Below are 21,586 nucleotides of genomic sequence, written 5' to 3' on the forward strand. Positions count from 1 at the left end.
TACAATTTGGAAACATAATATAGAATGAAAATACCGGGCAAAAAGTAGGATTATCAGTTTAAATCTGATAACAGTACGGTTAGTCTTCATCTCTTAGATTCTACTGTTATGTCTCATCCAGTTCTCATTTAGCTCTTAAATCTAAATGGTACCAGTGACAGTTACGGCTATAACCCACTAGATGGCACCAAAGGATCATTTCCAAACAGCTGCTCAATAGTTCATATAAGGTCACAGGTTGTTCCATACTCACTGTGAGTCGTGTGAATCCTGAGAAACTGTCTCTGGTTCCTTCTCTCAGATGGACTCATCCTATAATTACTGTCTGAGCATTCACAATCCTTACTGTTGTAGGTCTGCGTGCGCAGACTTCTACTTTTCTTGCTGCCAGTAGCTATTTTGGTTGTCCCTTTGCACTTGTGGAGTCGAAGCTTGCCTGCAGCATCTTCAACACACTGCCATTTCTGATAAAAGTCAGCAAGTTAAAAACCCATTTATCACACAAAATAATTAACATTAGTCCTCAAAGAATCAATCGAAAAATGCTTTACTCTTTATTTGCATTTCTTTTTAATACTACTTGAGATATTAAAAAGAAAAAGCTTGCATTTATATAGCCTCTTTCAGGATGTCTCAAACTATTTTACAGCCATAAAGTACTTTTGAAGTATAGTTACTGTTGTAATGCAGGAATCTAGACTTGGAAATTACACTGTGAGATATTATTGCACAAAATGCTTATTAATTACAGTAAGTGGGTTAACACCACAAAATAACCAAGGAAGGAATTTCAGACAAAATGTTTGAACAAAACAGTATAATTTTGGGTCCCTGGTATTGACACTGAACAATCCATGGTTAAATAAGATGCATGTTTTGTAGCTCTGTTGGGACAGAATATGGTTTAAACCCCTGTTTTGGAATACCATTCCACACAAACACATTGTGCACACATAAGGCCTGGATTTTGGTAGACGGTGGTGGCCCAGATGATAGACCGGAAAGCCGGGGGGCAGCCTTGCTCGCTGGGTCCAGTCAGGCAGGCTCTGGCGAGGAGAGCAGGGGCCGTGGCTGGTTGGGGAGGGTGGATGTTGCCACAGGGGCAGCCATTGCCTCAGTGGGTGCCCTTCTTGGCCACACAGTGCCCGAATAGGAGGCCACCTCCTGAACATGCAGGGAGGCGGCCAGGATTTATCGTGTGGTGTCCCGAGATGGGAGAGGGCCCAAACCCTGCCACTGGTAAAATCCAGCGGTGACAGGAAGAGGCGCTTAATTGGACACAAGTGGCACAACTGGCGTCTGGGTGGGAGAGCCATCCCCTACCTTCCCCACCTATGGCAGAATGCGATACTGGCAGGAAGGTAATGGCACTCCCCCCACTTGCGCTCCCTCACTGTTTTCTGCCCACTTACTCCTTTCCCACTCTTGCAGGCTTCATAAAATTCAGCCTTTTGCACTCAGACTACTTCAACATTGTACATATCTGTCTATTAGAATCCAGCTAAGCCAACAGTGATGCTGAAAGCCATCTACTTCTAAGAGCCAATTGCAACACTTGACTGTATAAACAATAGAACAGACACATGACCCAATGACCTGACATCGCTTCCATGGCTACAGTTCAGCAGTGACACAAGCGTGTGTACTTTTTAGCCAAACCTGTGTGGAAAAATAAGGAGAAACCCAAGAGTGAGTGTGTCCATTCTTGATGTTGTCATCTATTTCAGCAAAATAACCACATTTTAAAATTCAGAAAGTGTTACTTAATCATTTTAACAGCAACCTGTAGTCTGTTTCATTAGATATCACTACCTGTGCTTAATTCCAGTGACATCAGGCCATCATGTTTCATTCAAAAGACCTCGCATGGGGAGGGAATACAGAGCAGCCATGGAGTATCTATCACAGGTTATTACAGTACAAATGATCCTCAGGTTAATTCTTGATAATCAATTCCATTATTTTACATGGAAGCGAAGTCAGATCGTTGGGTCATGTGTCTGTTCTATTGTTTTTGAATTTGGGCATTGGGGTTAGAGTTAGGGCTAGGGTTAGGGTTAAGGGGGATATGGGGGAGAGAGCAGAGGCAGGCAAGTGTATAAATTCATGCCACCAGCCAGTGTGCCAGTTTGCTGGTACCATCCTGCACCAAAAGCCATTTTTCTGGAGGCAGAATCAAATGCAAAAGGGCGACCCACCATTTGAAGTGGATTAAAGGCTAATGAAGGGCAATTAACAGAGAACGCCTGGATTATCTAGTCGTCCTGCTTGTTGAACCCTTGTTGCATCAGGAGCAGGCCAGCTGCCTGGAGCAGCAGAGGGGGTTGGGGGACAGGCAGCCTGGCCATGGCTGCTGCCACAGGCCACCTCTGGAGGAGCAACCCCCTCCAAAACCCTGGCCTGGCAGCTGCAGCCATTTTTTTATTCTCAATTTTTTAAAGTTGCTGACAGGGCCCCTCAAGACGGAGGTGCCTCCACTCTCTACCTGTAAGTGAAGGCTACAGCTCTTTCTGAGCTGGTGACCCTCCTACTGGCCCTCTAGTATCGACATCCCACCCCTCATCCTTAATTAAATGTCAAGTGTGCCCTCTGGCCACTAACTGAGCAATTCAGGGAAAATTGCTGCTGGGTGACTGCTCCCAGCTCAGTGTAGAGTCACAACTCAGGTCTGGACTCAGAAGGCAAAATCATGCCCATCATAGAGCAAAAAGACTTGCACTTATATAGCAACTTTCACAATTTTAGGATGCTCAAAGCTGCTTTGCAGCCAATGAAGTACGGCAGTGGCTGCTGTAATGTAGGACTGCCATCCCCCCAGTGTCCAGTGGTTCCCTCATAAAGAATGTTAAGACCTTGAATCTCTATTTTTTCTTAACACTCTAGGATAATTACCCTCTACTGCAGGGCATTTATTGTTTTTCAGCCCTTTAAGCCTTTCTAGGACTTGCATTTCTCATATATCAAAGCCTGAGGCAACATATCATGTTGCCTAAGGTTTTTTTCTGCTTGAGGAAGGCATGTTGTTGGCTCAGTGGTTGTATTCCCAGGGTCAGGATCAGGGTTCAAGCCACACTCCAGTACTCAAATGTATAATCTTAGCTAGAGCTCCAGTGCAGTAACAGAGCAAATGTTTTAATAGAGGTGTTCTGTCTTTTAAATGAGATGCTAAACCAACCCAGTTGGAAAAACAGTTCAAACTTGTACACTCATTTCGCAGTTTTCCATTTTAAAGTATACACGACCAATTCAGACCAGTATTCTTATTTCCCAGTTTTTACTGTTTTTTTCATTCTGGGAAGGTGTTATCTGCCATTTTCAGTTGGTTTAAAGATCTTAAGGCACCAACTGAAAAAGAGCAGGTAAAGTTTTCCAGTGTCCTGGCCAATATTTATCCTTCAAACAACAAAACAAAAATAGATTATCTGGCCATATATCTAATCACTGTTGGTGATCTGCCATGCATACATTAGATGCTTTACTTCCCTACATTTCAATAATGACTACGCTTCAACAGTATTTCATTGGTTGTGATGTACTTTGGGGAATTATGAGGTCATGAAAGGTGCTATATAAATACAGGTTTTGTTTCCTTCTTTCATGCTCGTTCTCTGTTTCCAGATGGTTAGCATTGCAGATCTTCTCTGACCACCTTCTCACAATTGAAATACTGAAAGGAGTTAATGTTTTGCCTTTTTCAGCTTTGTTTTGTCCTGGTATCTATTTGACCCTCAGGTTATACTATAAATGTGCTCATACATGTTCCTGTATTTATCTCATAAAACCTTCTCCCTGTAGAAACTGTAAACATAACTTTTATTCTTTATTTCACCTTTGATGTGTTTACTGATATATTGAGGTGTTTAGCCAAAGCTTGCTGATTGAAGTAGTGGACGTTTCCTAAATACTTAGTCTTAATCCTTTAGTGTGTTGTAATTCTTCTCGACTGAAATATGATTGAACAACTTCCTCAGATCGATTTGCTTGAGTTGCTCCCTCATTTCTTTGAAGTTGGCCCTTTTAAATGTAAATAATTATCTCATCTTTGGAATTTCTGAATTGCAGATCATATTGAATTTAATCATTCTGTGGCTGATGACCCACTGTGGTGCCACAATGTCTAGTTTCTGTATGTTGTTTGGGTGATTTATGAATACTAAGTAAAGGTGAATGTTGCTTCTGTTATGCACTGGGTGAAGATGCATCATGCAGTACATTTACCAAATCTGATTCAGACTCACTGGGGAACATGACTTCATATCGTCTATCAATTTTGAGACAATTCTCATGGATGTAAACTTTAAGGCCTAAGTTTTAATTCTCCGCTAATCTTTCCTCCAACTTTGAATAATTCTACTAGGTCCTTCCACGTTCCCTTTAGTATCCAATGTACTGCTCAACCTCAGGATTGACATCCCAGAGCTATTATCCTACTCGCAAATCTGGTTATCCACATTCATAAGGAATGACCAATTTTCACAATTTGGCTTCATTTTCCACACCATCAGCATATCCTATCCACAGGATACACAGCCATAGCTTCTTCAGCAGCGTCTCCTAAACCCATGGCCCCCAGTGCCTAGAAGGACAAAGGGCAGGTGATGCATGGAAAGACCATCACTGTCAAGTATCCATCTAAGTCACACAACAATAGAGATAAAAACAAAAAAACTGCGGATGCTGGAAATCCAAAACAAAAACAGAATTACCTGGAAAAACTCAGCAGGTCTGGCAGCAGTTCTGTCGAAGGGTCATGAGGACTCGAAACGTCAACTCTTTTCTTCTCCGCCGATGCTGCCAGACCTGCTGAGTTTTTCCAGGTAATTCTGTTTTTGTTTAAGTCACACAACATCCTGACTTGAAAATATATTGCCATTTCTACATCACAGGGTAAAAATCCTGCAGCTCCCTACATGATAACATTGTAAGAGTACATTCACCACATGGACTGCAGAAGTTCAAAAAGACTCACCATCACCATCTCAAAGGCAGCCAGGGATGTGTAATAAATGTTGGCATTGCTAATAATGCCTCCTTCCTAAGGATGAACTTTTTAAAAAGGTAATACATGGGGAGCATTGGTATACTCAATTGAGAAACACTGCAAATCTTTGGAATATATGTTCCTTAGTGGTAGTCCTCTCATCTGAGTGATCAGGTTGTGGGAGCAGGCCCTACCCAAGGTCTTAGCTCTGTAATATAGATTGACACTAGCAGTATTGGGAGAGCGCTTCATTGTCAGGGGTGCTGTTTTTTTAATAAAATGTTCAACTGAGGCCCCATCTGCTCGTTTAAATGATCCTGTGGCATTGCTTCAAAACAGGGCAGGAAAGCGTTTTGGTTTCCTGGCCAATGCTTATTCTTTAGCCAATAACACCAAAATTAGGTTGGCCAATCATTCATCTCATTTGCTGCAGTGGGAATCTTGCCGTGCAAACTAAAATAATTCATTGCCTACAAAGCTCTTTGGGCTGGCCTGAGGTTGCCATAAAATAGATTTATTAAATAGGAGCACAGTGTTATTTAAAAACAACTTGTCTCTGTATGTTGAGTTCAAAGTGCTAGAGGACCTGTGGGCCTCAAATGGAACTGACAAGCTACAATATCTTTCCTCACTTAGAGATTATTTTCTGTTTAAAGTGCCCCTTCTCCAGTAGCTTTTCAGTGCTGAGGGAGGAGGAGGGGTGAGGGAAGGGGTGAGGTGGGGTTTTGGGGGTGGGGGGAAGAGATGGAAATATTCAGTTTTTGTCCACTGAATACCTGTAAGGGAAGCAAAGGAGCGGGTGTGGGGGAGGGGGGGGTGGGGGTGATTTGTTCAGCTTCCTCATGACTAATAATAATGAATGGGAAATTATTCAAGATCTGTCACAGGAGTTTATCTTTTAATTTGATATTTATAGGCCCCTATTTTTAAAGGCAACATATCACTGTGATGTTCAAAGCAGTGTCTAAAGAATCTGTGTGGTGGACTGATCAAATTTTAACCGCGGAGCAAGTGCATCTGAATGGACAATGAGAATGACTGGAGGAAACTGTAGAAATAGCAGCTGCACTGGATTTCCTTGACAGCAGAGCCTTGTGTTGTGTGCCACGCAACCATGGCGAGGAATTGTGTATTTAAGTATCATGTTCAGAGCCACTAATTTATTATTGTTTGTCTGCTACAATCCAAACTGCTCAGTGTGCAGTAAAGGAGTGTGGCAGCAAGGCTTTTCAGAGTAAATTGTAACTGAATTGGCTTGAAAACAGAAGCTTGTGAACAGATGTAACCTATTGTTACATGTGTCAAATAGTCTGTATTTTAGCTACTGTTTGTGCACCATCATTCTCTGAAAGATATGGTTTGAACAAAATCAGTTAATGTGCATAGTTTTCCATTTGACAATAAATTTTGCAAGACTTCACTCCTGGTACCTACTCTCAGTCAATGGGAAACAGGTCAGAAGATCAGCCAGGAGGATGGAGGGGCTGATTGGAAGCACTCCTGATTTTCCTGTGATTAATTTTCATAGGCAGAAAATCAGTAATGCCACATGGTTTATTTTGAACATTTTAGAAGGCAAAATGATGTATTCTGGTTATCTAGAACAGATGGTTTTATTTAGGCTGTAGGTTGACTAGAGAAGATGAATTCCTGATGATTGTTGCCTTATCTTCGTTACTGATCTAAGGCTCTTGCTGGTAAGTCTTTTCCAATAAAGGATTGTATTTGTGATTCTATTTTCTCCCCTTTGAGTATCTTGTTGGATAGTGCGAACAGACAGAACACTTCAGGGGCTCAATTGTAAATTGTGGTGACGACATCATAAATGTTAATCCTCTTGTGTGTGAATGCCATCACACATCAAGGACATGGAGCTCCTTGGCAGTCTGTGCTAACAGACAGCTGCTACAGGAAATTGTCTGAGAAAAATGAGTCCACACAAAATATTAAGACAATATGGGGCTATTTCTGATGTTGCAATTAGACCGGTAAGCAATGAGGGAGATTCAGCGAGTGACCTGACTCAGCTGGTGAGCTGCCAGCACTTCCCTCTCAGCACCTCACTAATCTGGAGAGCGTGAATTGGACTGGGGCAGCTGAATGGAAAAGGCCTGAAGCAACACCTTAACGGAAGGAGACGTGATAGCAGCATCAGGATGAAAGCAAACAACAGAGAACAATTTTGCAGAACTAAGTAGCAAGTAAATTAAATTTTGAATGCCCGTGAGGTTCAAAAGCCAAAGGCTCCCATAAAAATGTATCCTAAACCTTCGTCAAACTCCTGGGATTATTTTTTTTTTACGTAACTTGCTCTGAAGCACTATTTTTGTTGGTGTGACTCACACTTGTGCATCTATTTTTCTTTAAGTTACTCACTCCCACTTTATTGCATCTAATATTATTAATGTAACACATGACAATATATCAAAGGAATGGAAAAAACTGGTGAGTCCATAAAACCAACCCATGTGTAGCCACGTAAACTCTCAATCTGACCCCTCCTCAAAAATCAGATTGTCTCCTGGGTGAGCTAGAATGCCAGAAAGAAAAAAATCCTTTTAAACAAACCTGCCCAGGTATCTATCAGTCTTTATTATACATCACTCCCAGCTTTCTATTGCTATTGATAGAACTCATTCTCATGTATCCAACGGGTGTATTTACACAACATTGGAGAGACCAAACGTAAACTGGGCGACCGCTTTGCAGAACACCTGCGTTCTGTCCGCAAGAATGACCCAAACCTCCCTGTCGCTTGCCATTTCAACACTTCACCCTGCTCTCTTGCCCACATGTCTGTCCTTGGCTTGCTGCATTGTTCCAGTGAAGCCCAATGCAAACTGGAGGAACAACACCTCATCTTCCGACTAGGCACTTTACAGCCTTCCGGACTGAATATTGAATTCAACAACTTTAGGTCTTGACCTCTCTCCTTCATCCCCACCCCCCCTTTTGTTTCTTCCCCCATCCTTTTGTTTTTTTCCAATAAATTATATAGATTTTTCTTTTTCCCTCCTATTTCCATTATTTTTAAATATTTTTAAATCTTTTATGCTCCCCCCACCCCCACTAGAGCTATACCTTGAGTGCCCTACCATCCATTTTAAATTAGCACATTCATTTAGATAATATCACCAACTTCGACACCTATGTGTTCTTTCGTTCTGCCGTCTGTGACATCTTTTGATGATCTGCTTCTATCACTGCTTTTGCCTACAACCACACCACCCCCCTCCACTTCCCTCCCCCCACCCAACCCCACCCACCCCCCCCCCACCCCCCCCCCACCAAACCAGCTTATATTTCAACTCTTCCTGGGATTCACCTAGTTCTGTCGAAGGGTCATGAGGACTTGAAACGTCAACTCTTTTCTTCTCCGCCGATGCTGCCAGACCTGCTGAGTTTTTCCAGGTAATTCTGTTTTTGTTTTGTATTTCCAGCATCCGCAGTTTTTTGTTTTTGTTTTTATCATGGGTGTATTTACACTATCATTTGACAACGCTTTCCAAACCTGCGACCTCTACCACCTAAAAGGACAAAGGTAGCAGATGCATGGGAATATCATCACATGGAAGTTCCCCTACAAGCCACACACCATCCTGAATTGGAAATATATCGTCGTTCCTTCACTGTTGCTGAGTTAAAATCCTGGAACTCCCTCCCAAACAGCACTGAAGGTGTACCTACACCACATGGACTGTAATGGTTCAAGAAGGCAGCTCACCACCACCTTCTCAAGGGTAACTAGGAATGGGCATTAAAAGTGCTGGCCTAGCCAGCGATGCCCACATCCCATGAAAGCATTTTAAAATTAAGAAAGTAAAGTGGTGAAGCTAGCAGTTATATAGTCTGATTGCAACCTGATTCTGGAGCCAGGCCTGAAGTAACATCACAGGGAAGTATACGTTAAAAATGGTGAGTGGTTTCTTGATTCTAATGATGCTGCACTCATGGGTATTGATGTAAACAGAATGATTGGTGACACATTGACAATAGCAGCTGGCACTTAAGTTATGTGATAATCCTCGACTGATACTTCATCTGTGCAGGCACACACCCCAACTTCAACATGTGAGGTATCAGGCTTCCAAGATTAGACGTGACTGAGATCTTTTACACCACTTGGAAATGTAGCATTAAACATTGGGAAGCAGAAGAGTTTTGCTTCAGAGGGCAAAATTGTCTGTCGCTGGCAATGTCTGCCAGCAAACCTACTGCTCATCTAAAAAGTAGCTACAATTGTCTGCTGACAAACCCCATCCTGTGAGCCTTGCCAGCAAAGCCCACATCCCAAGAATGAATAAAAAATTGCTCCCATGCCGTGCCCATTCCTTTCCTTGCCTGCCCTCTCTCCCTTCTCACCTCTTCCTCTCCTACCTCCCTTCCTGAATTTTTTCCTCCCACCTATCCAAAGCTCCTGCTCGTCCCTTCCCCCCCTCTCTTCCAACTATGCTTATGCCTCTTGTGCCTCCTCCTTCCTCCGCCTCTTCCTCTACTCCTCCTCCCCTTTTTTTCTCTACCCTTTTTCATCTTCCCGTCCTCTGTATAATCAGAAGTGACTGATCAGGATGCTCTGAAAACTTTGTGCTTTACATAAGGAAAGAAAAGCCATTTTGCTGAAATTTTAATTATAGATTTTTAAACCAAAATGTGTTTTCTTTGGCCTTGACCAGCATAAACCCAGGTGTTAAATCAAATGCAGTTATTCTATTTCTGAAAATGGTTTAAGTGATTTATTATGCATGTTCTATTTCATGCTTTTAAATCTCACTTTACAGTCACATGTCTCTGTGGTAAGTACTTCCAAACCTATAATTGTTTCTTAGCACGAATATCATGCAACTTAAACTCATCAATCATGTCAATGGTAACCAGAAAAAGCATAATACTTTCGATCACAGTGGAGAATTAGCAACACTGGGATGTTCATGTACTTTATTTATTCCATACACTATATACCATATAACAAGCAGCTTTCAGTCCTAGCTCAGGTCCTTTATTGTGGTTAGCTCCTGTCTGCCAGCAGGAATGTTTAAAGGGCTGAGTTTTACCTTTAAGAGCCACTTACAGAGGGGGAGGCAGTACCACATTGGAAACTAGAAGTTTCAGCAGAGGTTTCATCAATGGCTTTTGAACCCAGCCACTGCTTTTCATCTGACTTCCGCGTTTCAGAACCAATTAGAGTGGTTGGATCTGATGACACTGGCAGCAGTCAATTTCAGCTCCAATATTTAAAGGTACCGAGTGAGGAACAGAATATAAGTATTGTAAAAGTGTCATGACACAGCCAAGGACTTCACAGATGGAGGGCGGGAAAACCCTCAAAGGAGATCACTCACTCTGAGGTTGCACTGTCACATGGCTCAAGTGCACCTTTCACTGGCTCAGATATAAACATAAACAGCAAAGAGGCATTTGACTGAGTGTGGCATCACGGTTCCCTAGCAAAACTGAAGACATTGGGAATCCGGGGGAGAAGTCTCCACTGGTTGGAGTCATACCTAGTACAAAGGAAGATGGTTGTGGCTGTTGGAGGTCAATCATCACAGTTCCAGGACGTCACTGCAGGCGTTCCTCAGGGTAGTGACCTAGGCCCAACCATCTTCAGCTGTTTCATCAATGACCTTCCCCCCCATTATAAGGTCAGATGTAGGGATGTTCGCTGATGAGTGTACAATGTTCAGTATGATTCGAGACTCCTAAGATACTGAAGCAGTCTGTGTCCATATGCAGTAAGATCTGGACAACAGTCAGGTTTTGGCTGATAAGCGGCAAGTAACACTTACGCCACACAAGTGCCAGGCAATGGCCATCTCCAACAAGAGAGAATCCAGTCAAGTCACCTTGACATTCAGCGCCATTTACCACAACTGAATCCTCCACCAATCAACATCCTTGGGGTTACCATTGACCAGAAACTGAACTGGACTAGCCATGTAAATACTTTGGCTGCAAAAGCAGGTCAGAGACTAGGAATCCTGCGGCGAGTACTCAGCTCCTGACTCCCCAAAGCCTGTCCACCATCTACAAGGCACAAGTCAGGAGTGCAATGGAATATTCTCCACTTGCCTGGATGAGTGCAGCTTCAACAACACTCAAGAAGCTTGTCACCATCCAGGACAAAGCAGCCCACTTGATTGGTGCCCCATCCACAAACATTCACTCCCTCCACCACTGACACACAGTAGCAGCAGTGTGTATGATGAAGCAGCACTGCAGCAACTCATCAAAACACCTTCGACAGCACCTTCCAAACCCATGACCTCAACCACCTAGAAGGACAAGGGCAGCAGATAGATGGGAACACCACCACCTGCAAGTTCCTCTCCAAGTCACTCACCATCCTGACTTGGAAATATATCGCCGTTCCTTCACTGTCAAAACCCTGGAACTCCATCCCTAACAGCACTGTAGGTGTACTTACACCAGATGGACTGCAGCGATTCAAGACGACAGCCCAGCCAGCACTGCTCACATGCCATGAAAGAATTTTAAAGATTGGCGGGGCTGCCAAGAGAGGTAGTTGGGTTGCCACACAGTGAATCATTCATCACAAGTGAGCGGGAGCAGGTGGTGGAGGCAGCTACAGCTGTACTGAGTACCTACTGGAGGGTGCAGGACACTCGAATTTCTGCTCAGCTGGACACAGATGCTGAGCTTCAGGCTTCAACGACAAAGGGGATTCCTGTTCTGCAGCAAGATCAACAGAAAATATGTGAAGTTCTGTCAGCAGTTGCAGAGGCACTGTGTACAACTGTATCAGTGAGTGGCACGATGTCACAGGCCATTTGCACTGATGTCTCCGCCCATGGAAAAAGTGGTTACCTGCATGAAGAATGGACATGGCAGTCAACCGGGTGCATGCTGGGCCTCAGCAATGTCCTGTACACTCAATCTGCCACCTTAAGCAGGATTGAGGAAAACTTGGCCTTGGCCTGTTCAGTGCCTCAATGAAGTACAGCAAAGTGTACTGCAGGGAGGTGGGCCATGAGAGAGAGAGAGAGAGAGAGAGAGAGAGAGAGAGAGAGAGAACATGGAGAAAGGGCACGTGCGAGTGGGAACTCTGTTCAAAGCATTTCCACTTCTCACCCCTTGACCTGCTCCCACGCAGGGACTCAGAGGCATACTGCCTCCTGTCCCGAAGGCTGGTCTGCCCCTGCACAGGTGTAGGTGGAACAGTATTTGGCAGGGCTTTCATTGGCTCCAAAACACAGAGGGCAGCATCCAAGAATATCTGAGCAGTTATCACAGAGAAATAAGCAGCCTAATTCTACTTCAGCTGAAGCCAGAGGGATTATACCATTTAGGAACAATCGAAAAATGGAAAGCATTTATAGCTGCACATGGGTATTCATTTGGGTATTGAAAAACTGTGTTATATTATTGTTTTTCTGTTCAATGTTAATAAACCATAAACTTTGGCTGGGATTTTCCAACATATGTGGGTCCCAAACCTGTGCAGACAGCCAGCGGGACCACAGTGGCAATCTTCCCAGTGGTGACAATGAAAAGACCACCGCCTGGTCCCCATCCAATTAAAGATTGCTGGCTTTCCACAGTATTGACCCAATCAGAGGGCGGCAGCTCTGCAGCCTCAGCGAGGCCTCTGAGAGAGGTGGCTGCTGTTGAGGCTGCAAGGAAGAAGAGGTGATTCTGCAGGGCAGGTAAAAAATTTGTTCTTGTGCAGGGTCCAGACATGGAGACCCTGGCGATCAGAGCAGAAATCTCTCCAGCAGCAGAGTTCAGGCTGCTGGGTTGCCATTGCCATTGGAGGGAACTCATCATTGGACCACAGAGCCTTTGGATGTGATAGCTCCTTTCAGGAAGCCGCTAGAAAATGCTAGCTGCCTGGGAAAATAGTGGTCAGTTGACCCTATACTTATTTAAAATGGCCGCCTTCCTTCAATAGGCAGGCAGCCAAGCTGCTGCCATTCGCATCCTTCAGAAAAAGGCCTGGCAACAGAATTGTGTTAGGGTTTCCTCCTGAAGTGGCTCCCTGGAATTTTACCAACACCTCCACCTCCGAGCTCGCTACCTGGAGGCTGGTAAAATCTCATCTTTTACTTCAAAGCTCCATCATCTTATCCTCCCCACTGTTGTCTGCTACATTTTCATATGGCCTTCAGCCTTGTGAAAAATGGTACAACAACAGTACAACTGTCAGTGAGGGGGTAGGTTGTTGACTGTGGGACTGCTTTGTGCTGGGGGCTGGGGCTGCGGGGAGGGGGTGGGGGGTGCACAGTGGATTCAGCATGTGTGTGCCAGATGGCTGCACTGCCTTAGATTGGCTGAAGCATGCCTTAATTAGTCCTCCCCGTGTATCCCTGGCAGCTCAGTGAGTGACTACAAGTGCCTTCACCAGATCCTCCTCCTCCTGCTCTGAAGACACAATGTGTTTATTGCCTTCCTCCTCCTGTCAATCCAGTCCTCTCACCTGCGCAATGTTGTGCAAATCATAGCAGACCACAATCATTCCGAAAACCTGGCTGGTACAAACTGTAGGGCACCCCCAAATCTGTCCAGGCACCTGAATCACATCTTTACCGTCCCCATGGATTGTGCAATGACCATTCTTGTGGTAACTTGTGATGTAACTTTAGTTGTTTCTTTCCTTTTCTGGGTGTCAGTGGCAGGGATCCTCACAGCTGACCTTGGCCGTGTCTTTAGAGGTTAGCTCTAGTCTCCAACGAGCCATTCACTGACTCTCCTTGGAGTTGTGAATATCTATGGAAGTATTGACTGGGTGACTATTTCTGGGTGATCTGAGGATACTTTGCTTGTGATAGGTGTGCAATCGATGACTCCCTGGGCCTGTGGGAATTCAGCCGGTGCAGCAAATCTGAGGACCGTCTCGTTCTGACTGACATTGCCAGTGGTGAACATGGTATCCATCGACTGTGAGCAGCAGATTGAGAGATCCTAAAATTGCCACCAGCAGATCTCTGGAAGGAGCCGGAGGTGAAGAAATTAAGGGCTGCGTGACCTTGACTGCAGCAGGCAATGCATGGCCACTTGGCACACTTGACAGGAAGTCTTCCAGTAGGCTGGAAATGTCAGTGACCACTGGATGGAAAAGCCTCCTGAGGCGCTTGTGCTCAGTCATGTCCAAAAAGCTAATCCTCTACTCCATACCCTCTGTTGAGGGTATCGCTCAATGCGAACTGGAGGTCTGAGCTCGTCACCTCTGTCCTAAGGAGCAGATATCTGAGGAGAAGGTTGCTGCTGCTGCTGATCTTCTTGGTCCTCTTTAGGGGTACAAGGCAGATGGCATGACGAGATTTCACCCTAATCTGAAGGTTGACAGCTGGGAAGTGCAGGTCCAAGGGAAAAAAAACGTGAAAGTCTTGGAAATCACCCGGAGAGCAGTGAAAGCATACTGTTAGAAGAAGTCCTGTAAGCAAAATCTTTTCACTTAGGTGAGGGAGCAGCTATCATATTTTGGTATTTAAAAGTTTTCTTGTCTGTCACCTGCTCAGCCAAGTCAGTCCCTGTGGTCCGCTCACCTTGATCAACCTGGTAAGTTCCCAGGAAGTCCAAGAAACCCAAGCACAGAGTTAATGACAGAATACTTGGCTAACATTGTAGTTAATGACAATTTAACATATTTAAATGACAGATCCACTTGTCCCATAAGGGAATTCTTGTCCACTGAAGAACAGACTCCGGTTAAAGCTGGCAGGTTCCTATCAGCTTCCTAACATAGCCGCAGTTTCTGATGTTTTATTCTGCTGCCTGCACAGAAACTACCCACCCTGGCAGGTTAAAATACCTCTGAAAATGTCTAATTAACTGCAGCATATGTCAAGAAAAGCTTCACTGGATTTAATTTAACTGCTGACAGACTATTTCATGAGAATCATATCTCTGGCTTTTTCTGGTCCATACTGAACTATTCAATGTTGTTATATTGCATCTTTACACTTAATTTTGGCAACCCAATTTCTCCCTTTCAGATCAAAGGCCAAAATACTTTTCACTTACTGCAACATAATGAAAAAAGTGCTATTCTATCTGCCTGAATAATACCACATTTCTTAAAGGCACTGTTTTCCTGCCAACGAGACCTGCTTTATATCTGTCATTTCAGGTTAAGCCTTCCTGACCCCAACAAGGTGGCAGAAATGTGTTAGGGTGGAATTTCCACCCATTACTTTAACCTTATCATGCCCCATCCCAAATACTGAGGGCAGAGTTATCTAAATATTCAGGATGAGTGCTTGCTGCCTATTGAAGCAAAGCAGAGGTACACACCCTGCTTTACTACTGGACACGTGGGGCAGCATCCTGACACTCAGAGAAAGGGAGCCCCAGATTAGGCTGAAGAAAAACATTTATTATTTCAATAGCCCTCTCTGGCCCCTAATTCAACAACAATCTTTCTAGTATAATAAAGGCAAAATACTGCGGATGCTGGAAATCTGAAACAAAAACCAAAATTGCTGGAAAAACTCAGCAGGTCTGACAGCATCTGTGGAGAGATCAATCTTTCCAGGACTGATTGCCAGTTGCCTTCTGCACTATTGGTCCCACCTCATGCCCAGAATGTGAATTAAGGAACATAGGAACCAAAGTACGTCATTCAGCCCCTCGAGTCTGTTTCACCATTCAATTGTATCATGGCTGATCTGCACCTTAAATCAATTTACCCACCTTTTCTCCATTGGCCTCAATGCCTTTACCTGACAAAATGTTATCAGTCTTGAAAATGTCAATTGACCCAGCATCCACAAACTTATGGTGGTGGAGGTGGAAAGTTCAAGACGGCTGCCTGTTTTGTGAAAAACTCACAAATTTTGACCTATCTCTAATTATAGGATTGTGCCCCCTTATTATGGATTCTTTATTCAAAGTTAATAGTTTCTTTACCCAATCATATATATTTGAAACATTTCAATTAGCTTATCTCTCAACCTTCTAAATGCAAGAAAATAAAAGTTTTTGTAACCTGTCCTAAGAATTTAACACTTTAAGACCCAGTAGTATTCTGGTGGATCTATGATGTACTCCTCCAAGACCAATACATCCTTCCTGTGGCCAGTGTCCAAAATTGCATGCAGTGCTCCAGATGAGGCATGACTACATTCAAATGAACTTCCTCCGCTTTGTATTCCAGCCCCTGTTGAGATAAAGGTCAACATTCCATTTGTCTTTGATTAATTTTTTTGCCTGTACACTAGCTTTTCACAATTTGTGTACCTCGACTCCCAAATTCCATTGCTCTTTCACAGCACCTCTCCCTCAGCAAACATTCTGATTTGTCTCTTTTGCACCCAAAGTGGATGCCTTCACATTTCCCCTCAATGAAGACCATCTGCAATTGTTTTGATTACTCGCTTAATCTGTCTATATCCCTCTGTAATTTCCTGCTCCCAACCACACAAATTACTTTGCCGTCATACAATTTTCTATTTCCTCAACCAAATTCTTGACGCATATATTGAAAAGCTATGGCACAGTAGAGAACCCTGGGGAATACTGCTTGTCACATCCAGTCAAAAAGAATACATTCCCTTTATTTCTACTTTCTGCCTCGTACTTCCCAGCCAATTACCAATAACTTAATTAACATTCTTAGATAATGTTGTTACTTCTAAGTGAACATTCTCTCTCATAAATCATGGGTATTTTCAGCAGATGTGGGACCTGCTAGGTCTATCATGAGTAGAATTTACATGGGTAGCCTGGAACACTCCCCTTCACCCACCCCACCCAACCCCCCCCCACACCTTATCACCTCCAAAACTCTAAACTGCTGAAGCAATAAGATACTTTCATATCAAATCTCAGCTGGAATTTTGCCCATCCCCTAAGCAATATGAAGGCGCCAATTGGAGTAACATTTTCCTGGCTGTCCCAGAAAGAAGAGGCTGCCCAAAAACATCATTGCAAGTCATTGAGGAATGGATTAACTAACAATCTCAGGTGTCCCTTCACCTGAAGTTCCCTCTGAAAACAAAGATAATTTATTAAAATGAAAACAGATAAGGGAAGTCAATTGGTCCATCTTAATTCATCCATCCAGGAAGATTCTAGACATCCCCCAATCGCAGCTACTGCCCAAGACCAATTTCACCCTCTTGGGAACAATCTCATGACTCTCTTCTACACTGTATCTAGCATTTTAATGCCATCCTTATGCCTCGATGAATAGAACAGGACGAAATAATCATGGTGCATTCTGACCAGGACACAATATGTTTGGTCGCAATTACCTCTGATTTGTAACCTACTTGTCTTGGATATATAGTTCAACATTCTATTGGCTTTGTTACTTACTGCTCTTCATTGGTTCAATATGTTGAGCACAAGTCTCAGTAAACTCCTAAGTCTTTGCTGGTTTTGTCCTCGGTTATTTAAACACCATTCATGGGGCATGTTTTCTTCTTCTTACATTTGTTTGCCTTAAATTTCATGTACCCACTTGTATATTTTATCCAACTCATTCTGTAATTCTGGTCTGCCACCTTCTATTCCACTGACTCTCCTAGTGTAAAATAATTTGCAAATTTGACCATTTTCCATTGAGTTTCTGAATCTACATTATTTCCCTAAATTAGCAGTTTTGGCTCAACTCTGAGCACTCAGCAGATTCCTCAGTGCTTCCCCAACTCTGACATTATTCCTCCAATGAGTGCTCTCTTTAATACTCTGCTATACAATACATATCATTTACCACTTCACTTAGGTAAACTTCCTGAAAAGGACCAGGCCAGCCTTGTATATTTGTATAACATTTAAAGGGGTGTTATCACCTCAATAGGGTGTATGCAGTTTGGCTCAGTTCCTGAAACACTGAGTTCTGAACATTCCCCTATCATGGTGTTTGTGTTGGCATCTGAAGAATTTCATGCTGCAACAGATGTTACACCTGCTGAATTATGAACTGTAGCAAAGTGCATTTCTTTTTATCATTTTTCATAGCTAGAATGCTTTTAGTGGCTGACGTGATTGGCACTGTAATTCTATCCTTCAATCTTATCATTATTGCCTTTCTACTTCTTTGCTAAAAATTGGTCCACGACATTTTTGGTTTGCAAATCACAATATGCCCATTGCTGTGGAGGGAGCAACATGCAAACTTGGTGCAGTCTCCTAATGTACAAGATTGCACTGTTGGTCCAAGTAAGGCCCACACTTCTGGCTGCCTAAGCACTCAGCAGGAGGCCAACCTGCATTCACAGGGAGCACATAGTACAGGCAGCCTGCCTTGCTGAAAGGCAGTCTGTCCCTTTTAAAGGGCAACTGCAGTCAGTGGAAGGAAGCTTCTGCTGACTGTCTGTACTGACACTAGTTGTGAGTAGAAAGCACAAATGGAACAACAGGGAAGAAAAGGGGTCTTAGGGTCATGGATTTGGCATTGGGGGCCTTAGTGATGGCAGAGGCCAGTTTTCTGTGGGAGGGAGGGAGGTGTTGGATCCTGCTAGAAAGCCCTCAAGGATCGCCCTCAGAAGGAATAGGAGCAGGTGACTGGGAGATCAAACCCCAGAATCTGGACCCAAGGACCTGGCAGCAGTGCCATAAAAACTTTAATGATCTCACATGGGTGATTAATATCAGTGAATGCACCTTCACATGACATCTCCTACTCACCACACCACCAACCTCCCTCATTGCTCAATGCACGGCATCCTTATCACTCATTCCTCAGGATTCTCTGATTCTCAGGACCCATGCCTAACATTCAGATACTCCATCTCATCCTCAAACAAATTTTAAGATGCCAGCCTCACATCCAGCTTTGCTGCTTCCACATACATCCAGCTATTCATCCATGGCAGGCACATCAGTCGAACACAGTGCTCCACAACCACTAATGTTCTTCTAACTTGCAGGGCAAGGCTGCCTGTAACCACCAGAGCAGAGAAGCGCTGGTGGAGAAAAAGGATGGCTGCATCTCCTGAGCTCTACCGAGAAGATAGTTTTTCATATCATAGGGCTGACTGCAACAGAGCCAGTGGTATCCACTGAGAATATTGATGGTGATCATATGTTCCTGCCTTCTGCCCTTTATCAACTCCCAGCTCATCCTTCTCATGCTATCTGGCATGATGAGAAAGCTTCTGATGGAGTGACCGAGGACCTCTTGATTTCCAACCCACTCCACTTACCTCACTTCAACATTTTCCTTTCCGACTTCCTGCTTTCAGACACCCAGGGACTGTTGCCTTCCCAGTCACAGTAGCCTCAGGAGGAGGAGGAGAGAGAGAAACGGTTCCAATGAGGAGGCCCCGTGACTTGATTGGCACACACAGCCACCAGCTCAGATGCTGGCACTGTGTGTATCTTAGAGTTGGGATCTGCATGCGGTGGGTCACCAGGGTTCAGTCAGGCCAGGGGTAAAAGATAGTTCAGAAAGCTTACTAGAGGCAGAAGTTGCAGGTGAGTTCTGCAGCTGGGGACTCAAATAAGGACCACGATGGGGAAGCATACAATGGAACGCTGATGAGGATGCACTCTGAGATGCTGGGTGCATTGGCTGGCCTTCAAGACAGCCTTCTGTCACTGTGAAGTAGCATGGAGGAGTCCGACTCCAACTTGGTAGAGGGAGCAGTGTAACATTTCCCCTCTCTTCAGCCTCTGTTCCATCTCTTTGCCGTATTGCAGACCCAGAGACACTGCAACGATAGCCCCCATTCCTGTTACAGCCTTTGTATGAATAGTTCACTGACTCCTCTGCCCTCCCTGTGAGGATGCTGTAATTCTCCCTGCCAGATCCAGCAACTCACAACACCTCCAAAAACAATCCATAGTACTTTGAGAATTTTTACAAATAGATTTAGTTATTCAAGGTTACCTTACCTGCAAGTTGGGTGCCAGGCCAATTAGACAATACTAATCCTCTTGCAGCTGAATGCAGTTCTTTGGTGAATAACAAGTGAATTTGTTGATTGGACCTATGTGGTCCATGTTTGCAAATAGAGTGTGAAATCGACCAGGTTGTCATGACAGCACCTGCGGGCTTCTGGTGCATGTAGGGGACACCCACACATTGTCTTCCCAGTACGGTGCACCATGTGGGCTGCACTGGAAGTGGCTGGTGGCATTGCATGCCCCAATCTGAAATATTGAGGTAGAATATTGAGGTCCTGCTTAACAGTTAATCAATTTGCTTTTGCTTGCATGTTTTGGAATACATTTTTAAAAATTCTTTCACGGGTTGTGGGCGTTACGGACAAGTCCAGCATTTGTTTCCTATCCCTAATTGCCCTTGCATTTCAAAGGGCAGTTAAGAGTCAACCACATTGCTGTGGGTCTGGAGTTAGTCACCAGACCAGGTAAAGACAGCAGATTTCCTTCCCTAAAGGAAATTAGTGAACCAGAGGGATTTTTACAATAATTGACAATAGCTGTCATGGTCACCATCACTGAGACTAGCTTTATATTCCAGATTTATTAATTGAATTCAAAGTCCACAAGCTACCATGGTGGGATTTGAACAAATATCTCCAGAGAATTAGCCTAAACCTCTAGATTACTAGCTTAGTGACATTGTCACTACACCATCATTACCCCCAATGAAACAAAAAATTAGAGAAGATCTGTCGTTTTGATGTGCTTCATGACAACAACAATGTTAAGACAATTGTGGCAGGCCATTTGGCCCACCCAGCTTATCCTTCCTTAGGAAATAACTTAATTTATGTTAAACTATCTCTGGAATGACTTCAGAGATTTTGCTTTCCCTAACCATACCCAAAAGACTTCTCCATATATAAAATACTGCACATGCTGGAAATCTGAAATAAAAACAGAAAATGCTGAAAATACTCAACAGGTCAGGCAGCATCTGTAGTGAGAGAAACAGAAGTCAATGATCTTTCACCAGAAGTAAAAACATGTCATACAGTTGAGTTTAAGCAAGTACAGAAGCGAAGCAGGGAAGAGGATGTGGGGAGAAGTCAGCAGGAGAACAAAAAGGAAGGTCTGTGTGATGACTTTTGACCTGCAAGCAGTACAGCAAAGAAAATTTGTAGTTTCTTTCAAATGTCTAGGAAGTCTCTCAGTGTTTTTAGAATGTTGAAAGGGACTTTTAGGAGTTTGCATCATTGGAAAGGGATCAATTTTCTTGGATAATTAAAAGTACTTGTCCATGTGACCTGGTGACTCTTGACCTGGAAATAGTATGAACAGGAAGAAAGTTAAGACCAGAAGTCATATAGCCATACATAAAGGAAAGCTGCAAATGGGAGAGTTGGAGGATGAAGGGGGTCAGCACAGAGATGCAGATACAAAGAGAAAGTGGACAGAGACAGAAAGAGGAACACAGAATTCATGTGAGGAGATGCCAGCAAAGCTCTATGGAAAGAAAGGTTGGTTTTCTGTTTGACAGTAAGAAGAAAAATAAAATTCTGGAGGCTCTTGGAGGAGCAATATGTGAGTGAGCTAAAAGGGACTGAATCCTAAAAAGGGGTGCAAATAGCTCAGGCATGTGAAAGAACTGAGAGTTTGTATCAGAGGACCAGATCATGAACTGAGTATTGTTGGTTGCTTGGAAAGGAGCTCTTGAAAACTATGCCATCAAGACTGATGGTCACACAAGTGAGAGAGGGTTCATTGCCATGTGCCTTGTCGGTGTTAACAGTATCCAGGTACTTTGGATGTAAT

At 43.7% G+C, this 21,586-nt stretch overlaps 1 protein-coding gene across 3 annotated transcripts in view; it reads right to left on the reverse strand.

Annotated features, from left to right (window-relative positions):
• The window catches only part of sulf1 (sulfatase 1), a 421,690-nt gene that overhangs the window by 48,173 nt on the left and 351,931 nt on the right, over positions 1 to 21,586 (reverse strand). For all 3 annotated transcript variants that reach the window (XM_041189449.1, XM_041189450.1, XM_041189448.1), the window contains one exon: positions 254 to 464. In XM_041189449.1, coding sequence (XP_041045383.1) covers positions 254 to 464 — 211 coding nt within the window. The remainder of the gene's footprint in view (positions 1 to 253; positions 465 to 21,586) is intronic.

The sequence above is a fragment of the Carcharodon carcharias genome, chromosome 6 (genome assembly GCF_017639515.1).
Source record: "Carcharodon carcharias isolate sCarCar2 chromosome 6, sCarCar2.pri, whole genome shotgun sequence".
Classification (NCBI taxonomy): Eukaryota; Metazoa; Chordata; class Chondrichthyes; order Lamniformes; family Lamnidae; genus Carcharodon; species Carcharodon carcharias.